The sequence below is a fragment of the Macrosteles quadrilineatus genome, unplaced genomic scaffold (assembly GCF_028750875.1).
Source record: "Macrosteles quadrilineatus isolate MER2022 unplaced genomic scaffold, UCM_ALF_1.0 Scaffold_996__1_contigs__length_23136, whole genome shotgun sequence".
In the NCBI taxonomy this organism is placed as follows: Eukaryota; Metazoa; Arthropoda; class Insecta; order Hemiptera; family Cicadellidae; genus Macrosteles; species Macrosteles quadrilineatus.
Window position 1 is genome coordinate 3,467 of NW_026543589.1, and position 19,671 is coordinate 23,137.

General features: G+C 35.8%; 1 protein-coding gene across 1 annotated transcript; it reads left to right on the top strand.

The window, feature by feature from the left end:
* The first annotated feature begins 4,710 nt into the window (after positions 1-4,710).
* LOC128982695 (uncharacterized) lies at positions 4,711-18,322 on the top strand. Its single transcript, XM_054401634.1, has 9 exons — positions 4,711-4,805; positions 10,423-10,628; positions 11,500-11,730; positions 12,693-12,746; positions 13,850-13,924; positions 14,554-14,822; positions 15,169-15,328; positions 15,766-15,865; positions 16,204-18,322. The coding sequence occupies exons 1-9, from the start codon at positions 4,786-4,788 to the stop codon at positions 16,256-16,258; spliced, it is 1,170 nt and encodes a 389-aa protein (XP_054257609.1). The 5' UTR covers positions 4,711-4,785; the 3' UTR covers positions 16,259-18,322.
* Positions 18,323-19,671: the final 1,349 nt, after the last annotated feature.

A 19,671-nucleotide genomic window follows, 5' to 3' on the forward strand; every position in this document is an offset into this window, starting at 1 on the left:
GGCTGGAGTTTTGACAAGTTGTTGAATTAGGCGCTCTTCGGTAGGCTAGTAGGAAGGTGTTGAGTTTCTCTTGCATTGAACCGTGACCAGGATTTTTCATAGCTCGCAGTGCCTGTTTGAAAATTTGGACATAGCGTTCAACTTGTCCGTTTGACGCTGCGTGGAAGGGTGCTCCCGTGATATGTTTAATTCCTCTTGCCTTAAGAAACTGTTGGAATTCTATGCCTGTAAAGGTTGCGGCATTATCACTTACTAGCACTTTTGGGTATCCGAAAGAGGCAAAAAGAGAGTTGAGCTTTGTAATCGTAGCTTGAGCTGTAGTTGAGTTCATTATAAAGATTTCAGGTCATTTTGAATGGGCGTCTATGACAAGCAGGAAACTGTGACCGTAAAAGGGACCCGCAAAGTCAATATGGATTCTTTCCCATGGATACGAAGGATATTCCCAAAAATGTGTATCGCTCTTTTTGGGTTCTTTCTGTATTGAAATGCACTCGGGGAAGTTCCTCGCCATAGTTTCGATATCACTGTCAATCCTAGGCCAATACAAATAGGACCTAGCTAAAGCCTTCATCTTTACGATACCCAAATGGCCTAAGTGTAGATCTTGTAGGACATCTTTGCGTAGTTTGGTTGGAATGTAAACCCTATGACAGAACAGGATACAACCTGACTGGAGTGACATAGTCCCTTCTTTCCCTTGTAAGGGCACGCCTGTTCGTAAGTTATGTAGAATCGGCCGCAACTCCTCATCCTCCGCAGTGGCCTTTGAAATTACTTCTGGAGCAAACGTTGTACTAATCTGCTTCAGTTGGAACAGGGAAATATCGTCCATTTGAAACACTTCTTGAGATTTTGTAGGGAAACGTGATAAACAGTCTGCATTACCATGCATCTCAGACTTCCTGTACTTTATGTCAAATTGGAATGATTGTAAAAAGAGTGCGTAATGCAGTAGCCTAGTAGCCTGTAGGACGGGGAGTTTGTTCCGTGAACCAAAAATGTGTATTAAGGGCTGATGGTCCGTAACTAATGTAAATTTTCGGCCATAGAGGTAATGGTAGAATTTCCGTACACCCTAATAGATTGCCAAAGCCTCCTTGTCTATCTGAGAGTAATTGCATTCGCTCCCTGTAAGCGTACGAGAACTAAAAGCAATAGGTCGTTCAGAGTTATCTGACATTTGATGGGACAACACTGCACCAAGGCCTACGGGGCTTGCATCCACAGAAAGAACTAAAGGTAAGTTGGGGTCATAATGAACCAAGATGCGATCTTGGACAATTTCTTCCTTTATAGCTTGGAAGCTATTTTCACAGTCTTTAGTCCATTTAAAAGGGACGTTTTGTCTCGTTAGGTTGTATAATGGATTGGCTAGCGTAGATAAGTTTGGGAAAAACCTTCTGTAAAAAGATACCATGCCCAAGAAAGACTTAACTTCCTTAACTGTAGTGGGGGGTTGAAAGTTAAGCACGGCTTGAACCTTTTCTTCAGTTTTTGAAATACCAGAAGCATTGATTTTGTGGCCTAAATATGTCACCTCCTCTTGAAAAAACTTGCACTTAAGTATATTAAGATGTAACCCGCAAGATTTTAGCTTTTCTAGTACTTGACGTAAAACATTTAAATGTTCTTCATCAGTCTTAGCCGTGAGAATTATGTTATCATGGACTACTGTACAATTTTGGATGCCGGCAAGCACACTCTCAATGTATTTTTGCCAAGTGGCTGGGGCCGCACTTACACCATACATAAGCCTAAGACAGCGGTACAATCCCTTGTGCGTATTGATAGTTAGAATTTCCTAAGTTTTCTCAGACACAGGCATATGTAGAAAGGCTGAAAGAATATCTAGTGTATAGTGAAATGTAAGCCAACACTGAGTTTAGAAAAGACATATTCGTATCTAGGTAGAGGATGCCCATGTAGCACAGATGGTTGGGCTAACGTTGGCCAACTGTGGAACAGTTGGTCGATGGTTGGTTGGAGCTTCCACAACCAACCAACCGTTGTCCAACTGTATATCTCGTAGTTGGGCCAACCAATATTTACAACTGTGGACCAACATTGGTTCATTGTTAATGAAATACATTAATATGCATTGCTGGGTATCATACATCAAGCCAACCATTGTCTAACCGTTTTTCACTCCGTTGGACCAACAAAAGATACTTTTGTTGGACCAACGATGGTCCATAGTTGAGTTTTACACGACTTTCATTCTCTGGATCAACTAATATTCTTTAACTTATTTGCAACAATTTAAGGGGAAAGAGTAATTAATCATATAACAGTCAATTATAATAGCATTAATAATCTAACGGTAATTAAATAATCTATATTCAAATACCAGTATCCTCTCTAACTCCCCCCCCAAAAAAATAATAACTACTTATGATGCATTTTATTAACAGAATCATATTATACTGTGTAGTATCAAAATTGTTTTAAGTATTGCGACCATTGCAACTGTCGGCTACTCTTACACCACTTGAAAACTCTCTATATCAACAATCGCAGATAGCTCAGTGGTAAGGTAAGAGGCTCATAAGTCGAAGGACCCGGGTTCAAGACCCGTCTGGGCCAAAAAATTTTGTTCTAGCTTTTTTTCAAAATTTGTTTTTATGAACTATTTAATCAATTTACTCAACTTATAATTATGCTTTTCATACTAAATCTTTAATATTTTGTGTTAAATAAAACGGTTGGTTGGATATCAGTTGTGTTATGGTTAGTTGGCCATCAGTATTTTTGGATAGTTGGGCCATTGTTGGACAATGGTTGGTTGGAAAACAGTTTAAAGAAGTGACATTTCTACCGTTGGCTAACTGTGTGGCTCCACAATTTACCAACGTTGGCCCAACCATCTGTGCTACATGGGTGTTGTGGTACTTCAATTTGTTTATTTACGGTACCAGAATAATCTGCGCAAATGCGGATAGTTTCATTCGGCTTAACAATAGGGACAATGGGTGTAGCCCATTCTGAGGTGTCGACAGGTTTTATGATCCCTTCACGCTCCAAACGAGCAAGTTCTAATTCGACTCGTTTCTGTTAAGTCAAAGGTACTACACGAGCTTTGGAAAAACACGGCACAGCATTTGGTTTCAATTTCAGATCGCACACAAAATTGTTTATGGTACCTACATTTTTGTCAAAGACTTCTTTATATTTAACTTTACTTGTAGGCACTTGTTGAATTAACTTGAGTTAACTGAATTGAGTTGTTGCTTGTAAGTACTTTAGTTGTTTTCACTGTAAGATAATCAATATGTTTTATCAATTAAGATTAATTTGACTTGACTAATGCATGTATATGTTGATCTGGCCTAATAAATGACTTATTGACTTATTATTTGGTGAGTAGCTTAGTTAGGTTAGGTTGAATCCATGCATTTGGATTCCCTGTAGAGACTTCTAGAGATTTTATAGGCCTACTAGGTTTGATGCTGCTCCAATCAAGATGGAATTGAAATAACCAATCTCGACCAAAAATGGACGAAAAGTTTTCAGAAACTATGTACAGCTTAAGCAACTTCTTTTGATTATTAACTTGTACTTCTACTGTGGCCTCACCTAGGGGCACTATAATATTATTGTTGTAACTCTTAAATTGGAAGTTAGTAGGCTGTATGCTGCGGGACGTCACAGACTGAAAATTATCTAAACTAACTACTGAGGCTGCACTTCCGGTATCTAACTCAAAAGACAAGGAAACTCCATCGATAAGTACATCGAGTAAGATTGGAGGCCTTACATCTGAGTGACAGTTTACTTGCTGGTATAAAGGCAAAGTTTCTTCCACACAAAGGTGGTGGAGCTCTTGAGGCTTTTGTTTATTTTGAATAGGCTTACTTGGGCTTGACCTACTTGTAGTTATAGGTTAGAAGCATTTTTGCGCCTAAGGCAAACCTCCTGTACATGACCAGGTTTCTTACATGAAACACAATACAAGTTTTTTGAAAAACATTCTGGAGCCTTGTGGCCCATTTAAGCACACCTCATGCATTTAACGTTAGACTGACCTGTATTAGCCCCATAAGACCTCGGTTGATTGTTGTTCTGCTTCGGCCCACTTCTATTTGAATTATAGTTAGACTTACCTCCTCTCTTGTTGAAGTCCAGTTGTAATTTATTTACTTGCTTAGAAAAAAACAGGCTTATGTAAAATTTCACTAGCCCCCAGCGTAGCACGCTCCATAGCTAAGGCTATTTCAACAGTTTTGGTAAAATCTGGATCATCCTCCTCAAATAACCTGTCTAACATTCCCCTGGACTGTAGTCCGCTAACAAACACATCTCCCCACACAGCACAAAATATCCTCAGGATATCCTGTACTAGTCCAACAACTCCTATGGAGATCCCGGGAAATATAGGATATTACTGGGATATCCTGAAATATCCCGGGATATATTCGTTATCCTCCGGATATCCACATTATAGGATATCCACGATGTTATATTGTGGATATCCAGAAAAAGTCCTAGGGATATTGTTTGGTTTTAAATTTAAAAAATATGTTTTATGCTAGACCCATTAGACTACTTTTATTTTTTCTCGGTCTGTTTGATCAAACTACGACGTTATTTTATTCGTAAATCATGTGTTAAAAAGTTCAAAAAATAACAACGGTCCCGCGGGTCACTATGCCGATCGAATGGCGTACGTGCGTACTGCACAATTTGCTATGGCCACCGCGGTTCGCGAGTCGCGACTGCATCCCTGCCCTGCCCTGAGCCCTCGAGCCTCACTCAGATTGTTCAGCCTGAAGTACTGACGGCGCAATGGCGGAAGGTTCTGTAAGGTAAGGCTATGTATCAATTACTAGGAAAGTTAATCATATTATAAGTTAACCTAATTATAATTATGGTGGTAGTAATTATTACTCATTATCTAAACCACACTAAAGAAATTGCCGACATTACATAAAATCGCATAGACCATGTCACAAGAATGGAATTGATCGGTTACGTTACAAGTTAACTTATTTGTGTAGGTTCTCAATCCTTCCCATTAAAAGTAAGTGTGTGTACGTGCTTTTAAGTTACACTTTTAAACATAAGTTAGGCCTATGTGTGAACTTTATACAATCAGTTCCAACTAGGCTAATATAACTTACACATTGGAAACTAGAAGAAATCTTACTGAGATAAAATTAACTTGGGCCTAAAAATAAATAAATGTTAGGAATTGTAACTTAACTTATGTAATCAGGGCTGCACTTCACTTTACGTCCTACACTCATCCGAATGAAAATATCGATATAAGTTATCTAGATCATTCGATAATGTATATCGATTATTTCATTCAGTTAGTTAGGTTAGGTTTTAACCTAACTAACCAAACTTAAAATATCGAATGATAATCGATAGCCTATACCGATCGATATTTTCAAACTTAAAGAGTTTATGAACCAAGGTAACCTTAGTGATCATAAGAACCCAAATTTCAATAACTTAGTTTAGGCCTAGACTAGGTAGGCCAATTCAGGCCTAGGCCTACTTATTGCAGAGGCCTTTTTATCAGAATGTGCTTCGTACCAGGGTTAGGCCTATACCATATCTAAGTAACTTAGGACTAAGTTTAAAATAGGCCTAACAGTAATTAAAAATAACTGAGATAACTTAGGCCTAAAAAATAAATAAACGTACAAGGAATTGTAACTTAACTTAGCCTATGTAATTAGAGCTGCACTTTACTTTACGTCCTACACTCATCCCAATGAAAATATCGATATATAACTTAGGCCTAGATCATTCGATATAGGTATCGATTATTTCATTGGGTTAGTTAGGTTAGGTTTTAACCTAACTAACCAAACTTGATATGTCGAATGATAATCGATAGCCTCTACCGATCGATATTTTCATTCAAATGAGTGTAGGACATAAAGTAAAGTGCAGCCTTAATTAGTCCAAGACTGCTTTTATAAATGGGCCCAGGCCCAGGGGTGCAAGAGCTGTCCGGTGGTTTAGGTGGAGAGGGGGGCAATAAGCTTAGTCTCTCGGCTTAACTTATAGCTTGGCCTAAATGGTTTTGGTCTCACTTTCATAAGTGGGGCCAAACAGAACAAAATGAAAACATAAGGTAGCGGTAATTTGCCAAATAACTTAACTTACCGTGACTCGCCCAAATACCATGATTCTTGTTTTTCTCGCCAATAACAAAAATATTGCTGGTGAAAGACGTTTAAACTTAGGCTATAAAAAGTAAATTCAACTTTTGGAGTTTAACTTAAGTTAATGAAATTTAAGTTATAACTAAATTTAAAAGTTCAAAAAGGCCAATATATAATCAATTGTTTTAATCACAAGCGCTTTCGGAAACTAGGTTTCCATCGTCAGGCTGTGTTTAAACTGGTACAAAAAGTAAAATTGTATTTTTAATACTGTAGGCCCAATTATATATGTCTATTAGGCATTTCTAGGTTGTGTTTGGAAATCTAAACAAATCGGTAATCTGAACTACCTACTAATTGGTTCGGACTTTTGACGCTCTACTGTAACTTAACTTATAATTTTATTTGGTTAGTTATGAGTTAACCTAACTATCGAAACTTGATACATTGAATGAAATAATCGATATATTGACTGATATAACTTATTCATTCGATTGTTTTTGGCCCCACTTAACTTATGGAAGTCTACCCTGAGGTAGCAAACTTAACTGAAATAGCATGAACTTAACTTACCTAAGTTAAATATCTTGTATTTCTCAGTCTATGACAAAGCGATGTAAATAAATTTGACTATTTAGGCTAGTTGAATTTTTAAAAAGGCTAGCCTATAAGCCTTTGTAAAGTAGGAAACAAAAAAATTTCATCAACGGTTTTGAAAGATTTTGCCTAATTTTAAAATAGGCTACACTAAGTTAACTAGGCCTAAGTACTGTTCCGTAGAGTACCGTACCTATGATAAATTATCGGATTAAATTATGATCAGTTTGATAAATTATGAAAATTGCATTGGATAACTTAAGTTCTCACAACTTACAATGATTTATGTTGGATTGCATCATTACATCAATGTACATTAAACTTTTCCTTAATAACAATAACGTGATGATGAAAAGTAATTAAGTTAATTCTAGTACCGTTTTCATAATCTAAGGCTTAGCCTACCTTACGATCTTGGATTTATTTTGGAGACCTAGGTTTCTACGCCGGAGCGTTATCGTCAGTCCTAGGCTAAGCTAATCTTTTAGAAGTTTAAACACATTAAATCAATTGGATCGTAAGGTTAACCTTAGATTATTACAATGTTTAATAACGATCTAGAGGTTATTTATCCAAATTTAGTACCGTATTATTAAGTAGGTTGTGAAAGGAAAAATCGAAGATGTAGGTGGGTCGTAAAACCAAAAGGTTTGGGAACCGGTGACTTAGTAAACTATTTTGTTTTTTATAATGTTTATAGCTTATGGTATTTCTAATTTTAGGACAACAACTTTTACATAAAGAGATAAAGGGAAGACCTAAAAAATGTCAAAAAGGAAATTATGTACTTATTCATCACGTCACATCCGCAGACTGGTTGATAGAGAGCAGAATTATTCAGAACAAGAGATTTCATCGGATGAAGAGATTGTAAATAGTTTTTTTAGCCAGCACACAACCAATATTGTTCCAAATGATAACTCAACACTTCAATCATCTACTCAAACACAACCCTTGTCCTCCACTTCATCACCCAGCTTTCTAACAGACATATATGGTTCATCATATTCTGACACAGATTCACTTGAAGATGGTTCAGATTGTTTTTCTTCTTCCAATTCTACTTTGTCAAGCACAATGACCAATGATGACCACAATGAATCAAATATCTTTTCAAATGATTCCTCAGTTAAAAATCCATGTAATACTTCTGTGGACATAGATGAAAGTAAACTAGCAAACTGGGCTCTTACCAACAACATCACCCACACAGCCTTGGGTTCTTTGCTTGAACTTTTAAAGACACATCCTTGTCATGCAAACCTTCCAAATGATGCAAGAACTATTCTCAAAACACCTCGTAGCTCTATTGTTAAAAGTGTACCTCCTGGCTCCTATTACCATTTTGGAATTAAAAGCGAAGTCTGTAAATATTTAGGTGGGTCCAATTTTCAAATTGATAATTTCAAAGGTATTGAACTGGCCATTAATATTGATGGTCTGCCCATATCAAAATCATCTAATAGTGCGTTGTGGCCCATATTAGGTTCTTTATTTGAATCAAAAGATGTATTTATGATTGGTCTGTATTTTGGTACATCCAAACCGTCAGATTGTTCGGTTTACTTGGAGGATTTCGTCAAGGAGTGTATTGACCTCACAACAAATTGCTTCAAATTTAACAATAAAATGTATAAATTCTCGCTTAAAGTAATTACATGTGATGCACCAGCAAAATCACTAGTTTTATGTACAAAAAGTCATGGTGGCTACTCCAGTTGTCCTAAATGTACTGTAGTTGGTGAGTACAAGGAGAAAAGAGTATGTTTTCCTTTGATTGATGGTAATTTGAGGTCAGATGATGATTTCCTACAACACAGAGATGAGGACTACCATATGGGTAAAAGCCCTTTAGAAGTTATCCCTGGCGTAAGGCTTGTGACAAATGTGCCATTTGATTATATGCATGTTGTATGTTTGGGAGTAATGAGGAAGTTAATAAGACTTTGGTTGAAAGGGCCGCTATCTGTGAGGATTGGTAATGCTTCTGAAGCCATAATTTCTAATCAATTGACAGAACTTGCTAACATATCTGTCCCCAAAGAGTTTGTTCGGAAGCCAAGACCCTTAAATCAAGTAGCACACTGGAAAGCAACAGAGTATAGACAGTTCTTATTATACTCTGGACCTGTTGTCCTTAAACAAGCTCTAAGGAAAGAGTTATACAATCATTTTCTTGCTTTGCATGTAGCAGTAAGAATACTGTGCTGTCCGATATTATTGAACCAGTTAGCTGATTATGCCAGGGAGTTAATGAAATATTTTGTCAAATGCTTCTCTCTTTTGTATGGAGAGTGTTATGTGTCCCATAACATCCATGCGCTACTCCACCTACCAGACGATTGCATAAACTTTGGGGTTCTAGATCAATTCAGTGCCTTTAAGTTTGAAAACTTTTTGCAATTACTGAAGGGAAAACTGCGCAAATCTGAAAGACCACTTCAACAAATCATACGGAGGTATCATGAAATGCAACACAATAATGTTAGCAAACCATCAAAAACGACAAATACTTTTGAAATTATCTTTACATCACAACATAACAATGGGCCACTTCCAGCTAATTGTGAGTCCCCACAGTACTCTGCTATTCAGTATAAAAATATGTATTTGAGTAGCAAAAGTGAAGCCGATAATGTTTGTGGCATTCAAGGAGGGAGGATAGTGAAAATAAAAAATATTGCAATCTGTTCTATAAATAAAACTCCAGTAATCATTGGTAATGAATATGCATCAAAAAAAGACTTATTCTCCAAACCGTGCAGTTCCTCATTACTTAATACATTTGTCATTGGCGACGAAAAGAACATTAATATCTGGCCTCTCAGTAAAGTAAATTGTAAATATATGAGAATTCCAATGGGTTCTGCTAAATATGCTGCAGTGCCTTTGCTCCACAGAGATTGAATTAAAGTTTAAGACTTTATGAATGTAATGGAAGACGATTATGGATGTAGACTACATGAAACTGCGCTGTAAGTTTTTCTAATTGCAATACCTGTAAATTAATTATTGAATTTGGTCTCTTTGAGCAACACAGAAAGAGTTGTTTAAAGGCTTGATAATATATAAGGCCTAGTACAGCATCTTTTCTCACGGTTCAAATTTCATCACCAATCAGGCCTATATACAAAAACTTTCTCCTTTCGATCCCTAGGCTAGGCCTACTTAGCCTAACTTATAAGTTAATCTGATGATCGTACCTACCCCAAGTAGGCTAAGTTAAGTTAGTTCGATTTTCAAAGGTACACAAAAATATGAACTAAGTTAGCTTGGTCTAGGCCTACCCTCTGTAAGTTTCCATTAGGCTTAGCGGGTAGACTTCCGTAAGTTATCTGTTGGCACAAACAACCGAATGAAAATATTCGATTGATTCATTCGATATAACTTATCGTTTGGTTAGTTAGGTGAAGGATATACTTATCGATCGTTATTTTCATTCGGTTGTTTGTGCCAACAGAGGCCTACTGTACGGAAGTCTAAGCTACCTGGCTTAGCCTAACTTAGATGCCTGTTAAGCCTGAAGTAATGTTAAAAACAATTCCGGGATCGTGCATAGCGTCCTAGGGGGGAAAATATTCATTGCTCAGAAAGAATTTCATAATAATTAAGTAAGTTATATTCAAGGGAGTTTATTTCCAACTGCTCGTTTTATCTTCTTTGTTAATAAACATCAGCCTATTTTTTAATTTTTATAACTGTTTAGGTTGGCTGAAAACTGTTCTCCATTGTACGCAGTAGTGGAGTTTGATGATGGTGTACAATTAGTTCCAACAAAATGGATAGTAGATGACACATGTTACTGGCCTAACTTTACTAACCAGTACAGATATGACAAAGCTGTTGCATCCAATATAGATTACGAAGAATCTTGGCGCAACTTTCCTGTAAGGAAAATTGTTATGTATGCAGGTAAACATTATTACTATTATAACATTCAAATAATACTTAATTTCCAAGTGCAGGTAAATTATGTAAGTACTACACCTTAAACCCCCTTATGTGGCACAGTCACAGTGGGGGGTCACTTTCACTGATGGGTACCTTTGTACACTAAGGACCCTGTCATACGGAGCGCTAGCGCCAGCGGGACGCATTTGCCGTGTGAGCACTGTCAGAACAACTGGAACACCTTTAAAGTGATCATTACGATATTTGATACGATGTTTGATACGGAAAAAACTATTTATTTAGTTAAAAAACTGCCAACTATGTACAATGTAAAGTCGAGTGATTACAGCAACAGGCAACTGAAGGCACAGTGCTGGAACGAGGTTGGGGAGGCCATGCACGAAAACTGGAATCAGATGACAGTTGTCTTGGATTCTTCTGATAATACTCTTCATATGTATCTAAAATGTGCAAAACGCTGATACAACCTAACTGGATGGTGTCCATCTTGGTAATAACATAATTGCCGCGACGGCAAATGCGCCCGGAAGACGCTACGTATGACAGGCACCTAACAAGTTGACTCATTTGACACAGGACTATATATCTAAAACTATAATTATAAAAGTTTACAAGGCAATTTTTAGATATATATATTAATCTTGTTTCTTTATGAAGACTAAATCTGCAACCATCTAACATGAATTTGATTTAAAAGTTAAGGAGTAATATGGATATGAGACTTTTTTCAATATAAATGTTTTCCTAACTGACTCTTAACTTAAGGAAACCTCCTCGTTTTATGTTAATATAAATCTTTCCAGAGATGAAGTACATCTTTGCATATATGAAGTTTAAAACAAAAATAACTGACATGGGTTTATGATTTCAGATGACTATGTGAAGGGTAAAAGAAAACTAAAAGAAGCTGAACTATATTCTGATGTTAATTCTGACTATGATAGCTCTGCAAAAAAAAAAATCCGACGACAAAGAGCCAGAAAAATTATTGACTCTGAGTCAGAGGATGAAATCTACAGTAAGCCAAATCAACAGTATAAACAGCATACCGGCACATCAGCATTGCCGAAACCCCCAGCCCCCCCAGCAGAACCAAATTTGGGTGAGTGAGATCATTTTGAATATTAATTTCAATGTAATTAGGTGATTAGTCTTAGCACTGCATTCAGAATGTAAGAGACCATTTCAGTTCATTATCAAATCTGAATTTTGTACCATGTTACTTTGTTTGTTATGTTGTACAATGCTAATAGTTAATACTAAAGCTGTTTTTAGTGAACACAACTTCTCCCACATTTCTTAAACAGTTTAAATTTTTTGGGTTTCATGGCTTGCACTACTAAACTGTACTAGGTCTACTATATTTTTCATCTGCAGCAATAGTTATTTGTGTAACTAGTGGGCAAAGGTCTTTTGCACTCGTGTTACACATTATATTTTTCCTGCAGTCACTAAAAAGCATATAAATAATTAGTCTTTCAAACACTATACAAGGTTTTAGGTTCAGCTGGCAACACAAATAGGTGCCCTAGAGAAAATAGTACCCGGTCCAAATCACTCCGCTATTTTTTCCTCGGCAAGAAATGTGCCCCGCGACTGAGAAAATAGTTCCGTATGTTTTTGTAATTTGAAGTGGTTTCCGCGCCTAAAAAAATGCTTTAAAGGTAATTTCTTGTTTATTAAGATCGTAGGAATGTTTTAAAAACGTTTAAAAGAAAAGTCCAGAAAGTTCAGAAATACCAAAACTATAAACACAAAATGAAAGGTTAAATCGTAGTTATAATAGTCAATCAGCTGCTTATGGTATTATTATCTTTAAGTGTTGCCAATCTATTTCCAAGCGTACACGGATTACGTGCATAATAGAACCACACTGTTTTGTGTTGTTTCGTTGGAATCCTGATGTGCGGCAAAGTATAAACCGTACGACAAAGTATAAATATGCAGCAATTAGCAGCTTTCTGTACTATAAACGGTACAAGAAAGCCAACTTTGTCGGGTGACTGTAGGAAAAAGTACTTTACAGTCACAAATTCTGCTACACAACACAATTTCTGGTTTCAGAAACTACTTCTGCGAGACCACCTCAGAGAATTGCTGTGCAACAAGACAAACCAGGTAGGCCTATGCATAGTTTACGTTGTACCTGTACTTCTGAAAATTGTTAGCTACATAGCTAACAATTTTCCCCATTTCCCCAGCTCCTTCCCCATTTCTTGTACCATTTTAAGTCTTTGCGTTTCATGTTGGCCTTTGCTTGTAGGTTTGCATTGGTGTGTCACTATTTTAATATTTTCTTTTAGAATGCATAAACAAATTAAAATAGGCCTTAGCTTTTGATCCATAACATTAACATTGACTGTTGTTTGATTGCTGTTTGATTTATATGGTTTATTAGAGACATCCAGCTGTTATTTCGAGATGAGCATGACACATACAGCTCTTTGGCTATTAACAGTGAGGTCCCTTTGACAGACCGAATTTCATTGTTAGTTGACTGTGTACATAATCTGAGGTTGGAGTAAAGTAGTTTGCACAAAACCATGGCCTTAGGCTAGGTTAATAATAATAGAAAATCTGCTGTTGTGCACACATCTTGTATGTTTAAACATTTGTATAAACATTATTTAAAAATTTATATGCATATCTCGCTTGATTTGCACTACTACTCTATTATTTCTCATCCGCAGTAAATAGTTATTTTTGTCTTAAGGTTGAAAAGAATTGCTTTGTCAGCAATGTCAGCCTGAAAGAAAGTTTTGTTGCTCGAGCCTACACGGGCGGCAATTTTTTGAGGGCTGACAATGAATATTTCTGCCTGTAAGACGCACATAATTTTTTTTCCCCCAACTAATACGTATTTGAGTACACATTTTACTATGGAGCAAGGCTACACACACCTCTTGAACTGAATAATTCTGGAAACTTGTTGTTTCACATCATCTGTGACTATATCCACAGTATTAACATATTAATTAACTATAAAACATGGTCCGAGAGGGTGGCAAAGTATTTAAATGGGGAACTTACCGCCCTCATTTAGCGGGTGGGAAGTTAATCCAATGATTTCAAATAGAAACTTCCCGCTTGTAAAATTACTAGCCGGAATAACCCTGCTTCCTCCTTTATTTGAGGACAAAAATGTAGGTTATGCTTTAAATAGAGGTTGGAGTAAAAGTACTTTTCAGTCACAAATTTTGTTACACAATTTCATGTTTCAGAAAATACTTTTGCAAGAACACCTGACAGAAACTACCTCAGCCCATGTAACACTCCTGTGCGTCAAGACAAATCAGGTATGAATAGTTGAGGTTAATATCCATAAAGCCCATGAACTTTTGAGAAAACTAAAAGTCAAACCCCCATAAACCAACCATATACTTAAAATGTTCGTAATGACGAGAAACCTTAGAGGTTAACTGTAAGAAAGGAGGTGAGGTCCTAAGTTCGCCTCAATAAAGAAGGATTTTCATTTCATTTCATTTCAAACCTTGTCTAAAACTATCCATTATTTCATAAATTGCCATTCAAGGTCATAATCCCTTTCTAAAGGGAACTTTAGAAGCCAATCGGGGTGAAGCCCGTGGGTAACAGCTAGTTTAACTGTAACGAGCAGTCCAATGGTTTTCTGAAACAAGTTAAGTTCCTATCAATTGCTCTCTTTTAACAGGTGTTCATTATTTATTAAATTTTGTTGGTTAGTAGTTTGGCCTACTGGAAACACTACCATATTTGTGTAATTGTGTCCTTATTACTTACAAAACTCCCCATTAAATTGTATGAAGCTTGCTGTTTAATGGGTAGCTTAAATGACAATATTAATGGTATATGCCAATTATTAGTGGTGTATGCCAATTTTTCCCACAGCCTCTTCTTTTTCTTATCTTACAATTAAAAAACTGTTAATATTTTTGGTCTTTTTTAGAGTTTGAAGCCTATGTGAAAAAATCACTCATGGGCATGAAGATAAAAATGAACGCATTCCTTCACACACAACATGACATGATTCAGACACAGCAGAACATACTCCAGACACTGGGTAAACTACAACGTAATCAAACAGTGACTGAAGATGATAATGAGGAGGCTACGCCAAATAATGATTTTGATTTAAATTTGTTGCCTCTTGCAAGTATGGAGGACTTACAACAATTTGAGGAAAAACTTAAAAATGAAAAGTACAGAAAGTATGTGGTAAGTGTGCATTAATTCATTCAATAAGTTTAAGAAATTCTCTTTCAGCAACAGGTTTTTTACTCTTGCAAGAAAGTAGATTTGCTCAAATGTTTGCAAATAAATGCTATTGCAAAAGATTTTATCTGTTATTTGCTTACAATTTTTAAAATGTAAAAATGCAATGTTTAACATTTTATTATTGCATTGATATTTCTTCTAAATTATAAATATTTAAAATAATGTCATGACACATAAACGGGAAGAATGGCATCATTGGGAAGGAAACTGTATTAATTTATTCCTCACTTGTTACTAACCTACGTTGTTGTATACTTATTTACCCATTTTTTAATGTTGAAAACAGGTCAAGGAAATGAGAAAAATCGGAGGCCAAGACGTGAAGGCAGCAACATACAGATTACTACCAAGACTAATGTCAAATGAAGTTGGAGCAAAGTTTTCATGGATCGGAGCGAAAAAAAAACAAGTATTCTCTAATCTGGAAACCTGCAGACTTCTGCTCGGTAAACTATTCTGTTCTCTCTTATGTATTTATCGTTTTTTTACTGACACGGCTTTTGTAGTAGCCTACATAAGGAGGTGCAAGATGAATATCAAGATGTTTGAATATTCAAAGAATTAACCAAATACTGCGTTCGATATTCTATTCGTTTATTTTGAAGTATCCAAATAATGTAGAGCACATTGAATTTGGGCAATCAACAAAACAAATTTGATAACACAATTATACATGACCCACTAGGTGGTAATTGTTTTTGTTAATTGTAGCATTTGCAATTTTCTTCAAATCCAATTGATATATTTCTTTGATATTTCGGTTTCGTTTACATGTCAAATTGTAGTTTTCAGGGGAAAATTTATCATTGCCTGGTGACGTTTATCCGACCATCATAACTGTAACGGCATTTTATATTTTATTAATTTATTGTCTTCTTTTCAGATGTAGTAAGACTGCATTTTCCTACATCCACAGATGTTGATATTTCTATACCAACCAAGAACTGGCTGCGTCATGCAAGAGACAGGATGAGCCGCTCTACGTAAGTGTAGGATGAACTTATTATTTTATTACTTTACCCAGGTAGTTTAGCTTAACTACCTGGCTGCTAGTTAAATAAGATTACCATTTCTTCATTTTAAAACAAGGTAATAAATATACAGTAGAACCTCACTAATTTCAATATTTAAACATTTTAACTTTAAAATAATTAATTATGAACTGTAACACTCCTAAATATCTTGCAGAAATTTTGCTCAGTCTATTGCTAATTATGTTTGCAAAAATGTTGGTTGTTTTTTATACATTTTTACTAACTCATTTATTGATATGCTCTCCAGTACAAGCTTTGCAATTGAGATAAGATTTGAAATGTTACAGGTTAAAAGATGTCCAAGAAGTGGACCAAGATCCTTCCCTCATGGAGGCTGCTTGAAACCCGTCGGACCATTATACACGGGGTTTAGACGCGGAATGTACACGGTGGAGCTTGGTTTAATATTTGGAGCTATCCAACTCCCTCAATTAATTTTGGATTAAGTTATTCTAAATTTTTGTTTATTCAGTATTCACATAATGTAGAAATATAGCTTACTTAAACTTACAGTAGAACCTCTTTAATCCGAACTTATTGGGACCCGGGGTAGCTCGGACTATTGAATAGTCCGTATTACAGATCATATTGTTTTTTTTTTACATTACAGTGGCTAAAATGGATAGTAATCTTTATGGGAAAAGTGAAAAATGCTCTATAAAGTAAAATGCAATGCTTATTAAATACAGTAATAAACACAGTGAATAGACAGAACTGTACATTACAACCGAAACAATTACGGTGCTTATATAAATACAATGAAAAACTACTCTACTGTACTGTATATAGAGTACATTAATGAGGCGTGCGGATTAAAGGATGTTCGGACTATGGGGGTTTGGATTAAAGAGGTTCACAAGAGGAATATATTGCAATATTTATTTTTTTATGGAACAAATTCTGGTTGGTGTATGGTGATTATTGTTTGTATTTACGAAACGGGATTTCAGCGTCAGGGCAACACGCTTGACAGGGACCATTGCGTTTTAATTGGGGTGTAATTACTTCTAATTTATGGTAATAAAATAAATTCACTAACAGTAAACACCATTTATAATTTAAATAAAAATACTTGTGACTAAAGGAACAAAACATTTATAACATATGAAAACAAATGTAATGCTACATTCATAATCAAACATCACACCGCACACAAATAACCCCAAAAGAGACTTTTTTCTTACTCTTCTTGAGACATTAGAAGAGTAATTAGATAAGATAGGCCTACTTATAATTTTTATGAGGATTTTCTTTTTTTTTATGGTTGAAACAAAATTGTTTGATGTAGTTACTTACAGTCGACAGCCCCATGACATTGATAATCAACAGCCTCATATACATTCCACAAACCACATGGTAGTCAGCAATCTGATTCATCCCAAGCCTTTTATTCTTTATAAAATTCTGAACTAACAACTACTGTGCCCTTTTCTGACAACATAAGTGAAAACGAAAACTACTCTTTAGATACCTTCTATAGGCCTAGACGTATGTTCTTCTCCAAGCCCTATTGAAAATTTACCTGATTGCTTCGATTTACCTATAGATCAACCTTTGAATAGTGGTCAACCTCAACGTAGCTTCCAGTTAGTTGGAGTTCTTAGTTCTTAATTCTTAGTCTTAGTTGGAGTTAGTTGGAGTTCTTGACGACTTCAGCGCCTTTAAGTTTGAAAATTTCCTGCAGTCAATCTCCACTTACTACTACGTACATCCGCGTCGTGAACTCCTCTCGTGTAGACACACCAATTAAACACAATGCTCCCTGTCGTGCGTGTGGCCCTGACACTAAATCCCGTCGTGGGTTTCACGCTCATGTGAAACCAACCTTAAACTTAAAATCTTGTTCTTTGGGATTCATCATGTGTCCCATAAGTTTCATAGACCGTTACATATCTAACAAGTTTTTTATATTCAAGTCTTCTGTACTCATTTTGTATACATTTTTCTCATGTGAGTAAGTTTTATGTCTTATCTTTCGATTCAATGAAATACCAAGCCAAGTTCTTTTCCCTTAACATGTTTTTTTTTATTATTTATAAGACGAAATAAGACATTTATTAGTCATCCTGCAAAGTTACAAAATTTGCAATAGATATCATATAATTCATGATTTACATATATATACTTGCAACATCAAATTGAGCTACACATCACAGAACATTCATGGAATGTTTAAAACCTAAAATTATGCTAGACCTGATGACTCAATTTAAAAATTCAAGGTATAAATAGATTCAATTGTATGTAGCCAATTATACATTATATTGTGAAATAATCTCTGAGGAAACAGCTGAAAAGTCAATGGTAACTTGTTAAGATGGGAACTTGTATATTGGAACAGTGTAATTCAATATTTAGCCTATTGTTTAAGACTTTTTGTGTTGGAAATAAATAATTTAAAATGTATTTTCATTTCATTTCATTTCCATAACTCTAGTATTTTGATTTAAATTTTACTTATATATTTAATATATTTTATGATAAACTTAATTAATGATAAACTTAATATTTTATAAAAAAATAAAAAATGGCCACCATTTTACAATTTGTATGGCAAATAAATATATGGTTTTATTCCATTAATTATAAGTTAAATACAATACGCTTTGCTGAATTTACAAGTTTTTCACTAAGCCATTCCAGATGTATTAATTATAAAAATAAAAAAGACTAGTTTTATAGGTGGAAATGTGGAACCTTCCTGAAGGATTTTGGAAAATATCTTCTTAGGTTCTACATACACTTTATAATCCGGCCCACCAGATTTAATTTTAGAGAACAATAAAGAATGGCAATTTTCATCTGTCGCCATGCTGGTAATTTCTTGTTTTAAATTGAACTTTTTATCTTGTTAGAAAGGTGTTGTAAAACTTATCTAAAGCTATGTGATATACAGGGAGAGCTCTTCTGGAAACTATGGGACCTTAGTTTATTGAAGTAAGAAACATCTACTGTATATAGGGCTACAAATATCTTCCTTCAATAATATATGGTGCAATAAGGAAGCTCCCTGAATATTTCATAGGGCATCTTAAGGATGTTCTGAAGATAAAATTTTGAATCCCAGGGATGTCCCATGGTTATCCCTTAGGATATTCTGTGTGACCTTACCTACAGATTTCATCTTTATATCACGAGTCCTGGGGATGTCTCTGAGATCTCCCACCATAAACCATCAGATATTGCAGCTTAAGCCTAGGACAGCCCCAGAAAGTCCTATGGATATCTAATGGGATGTCACTAGGGTTTCCCACAATAAACCTTAGGATATCCTATCTTGAGCCTGAGATATCCTGGGATATCCCGATTGGACATCCCTGGGACGTTACAGGGCCCGGACATAACAATATTATATGGATATCCTATGGATATCATGGGACTAAATAAGGATCATCCCGGGATATCCTGAATATCCTGTCGCAATATCCCTTGGTCGTCCTGGGGATGAAGTTGTGCTGTGTGGGTCTAAGCATAGTGTTGAGCATAGTGCTAGAGTACTGGCATGGTACCACCAATTTTCTAAGTTCAGCTACATACTGACTAATGGTCTCCCCTTCTAACTGTTTCCTGTTAAGGAAAGCATGCCTACTTGGTATGATTAGTGGTTTCGGATTTAAATGAGCCCTCAAAAGTTCAGTTAGCTCATTGAACGTTTTTTCTTTGTATGTAGTAGGGTAAAGCAAGTTCTTTAACAGAGAATGCAACTTAGGGCTAAGCACTGTAATTAGTGTATTGACCTTCTTGGAATCTGGCAC

Bases quoted from the DNA above. Each gene is read 5' to 3' on its own strand.
- LOC128982695 (XM_054401634.1), top strand. From the start codon at position 4,786: ATGGCGGAAGGTTCTGTAAG. The intron at 13,925-14,553 runs GTATGAATAGTT...GGTCTTTTTTAG, and splicing joins TGTGCGTCAAGACAAATCAG to AGTTTGAAGCCTATGTGAAA. The intron at 14,823-15,168 runs GTAAGTGTGCAT...TGTTGAAAACAG, and splicing joins AAAAGTACAGAAAGTATGTG to GTCAAGGAAATGAGAAAAAT.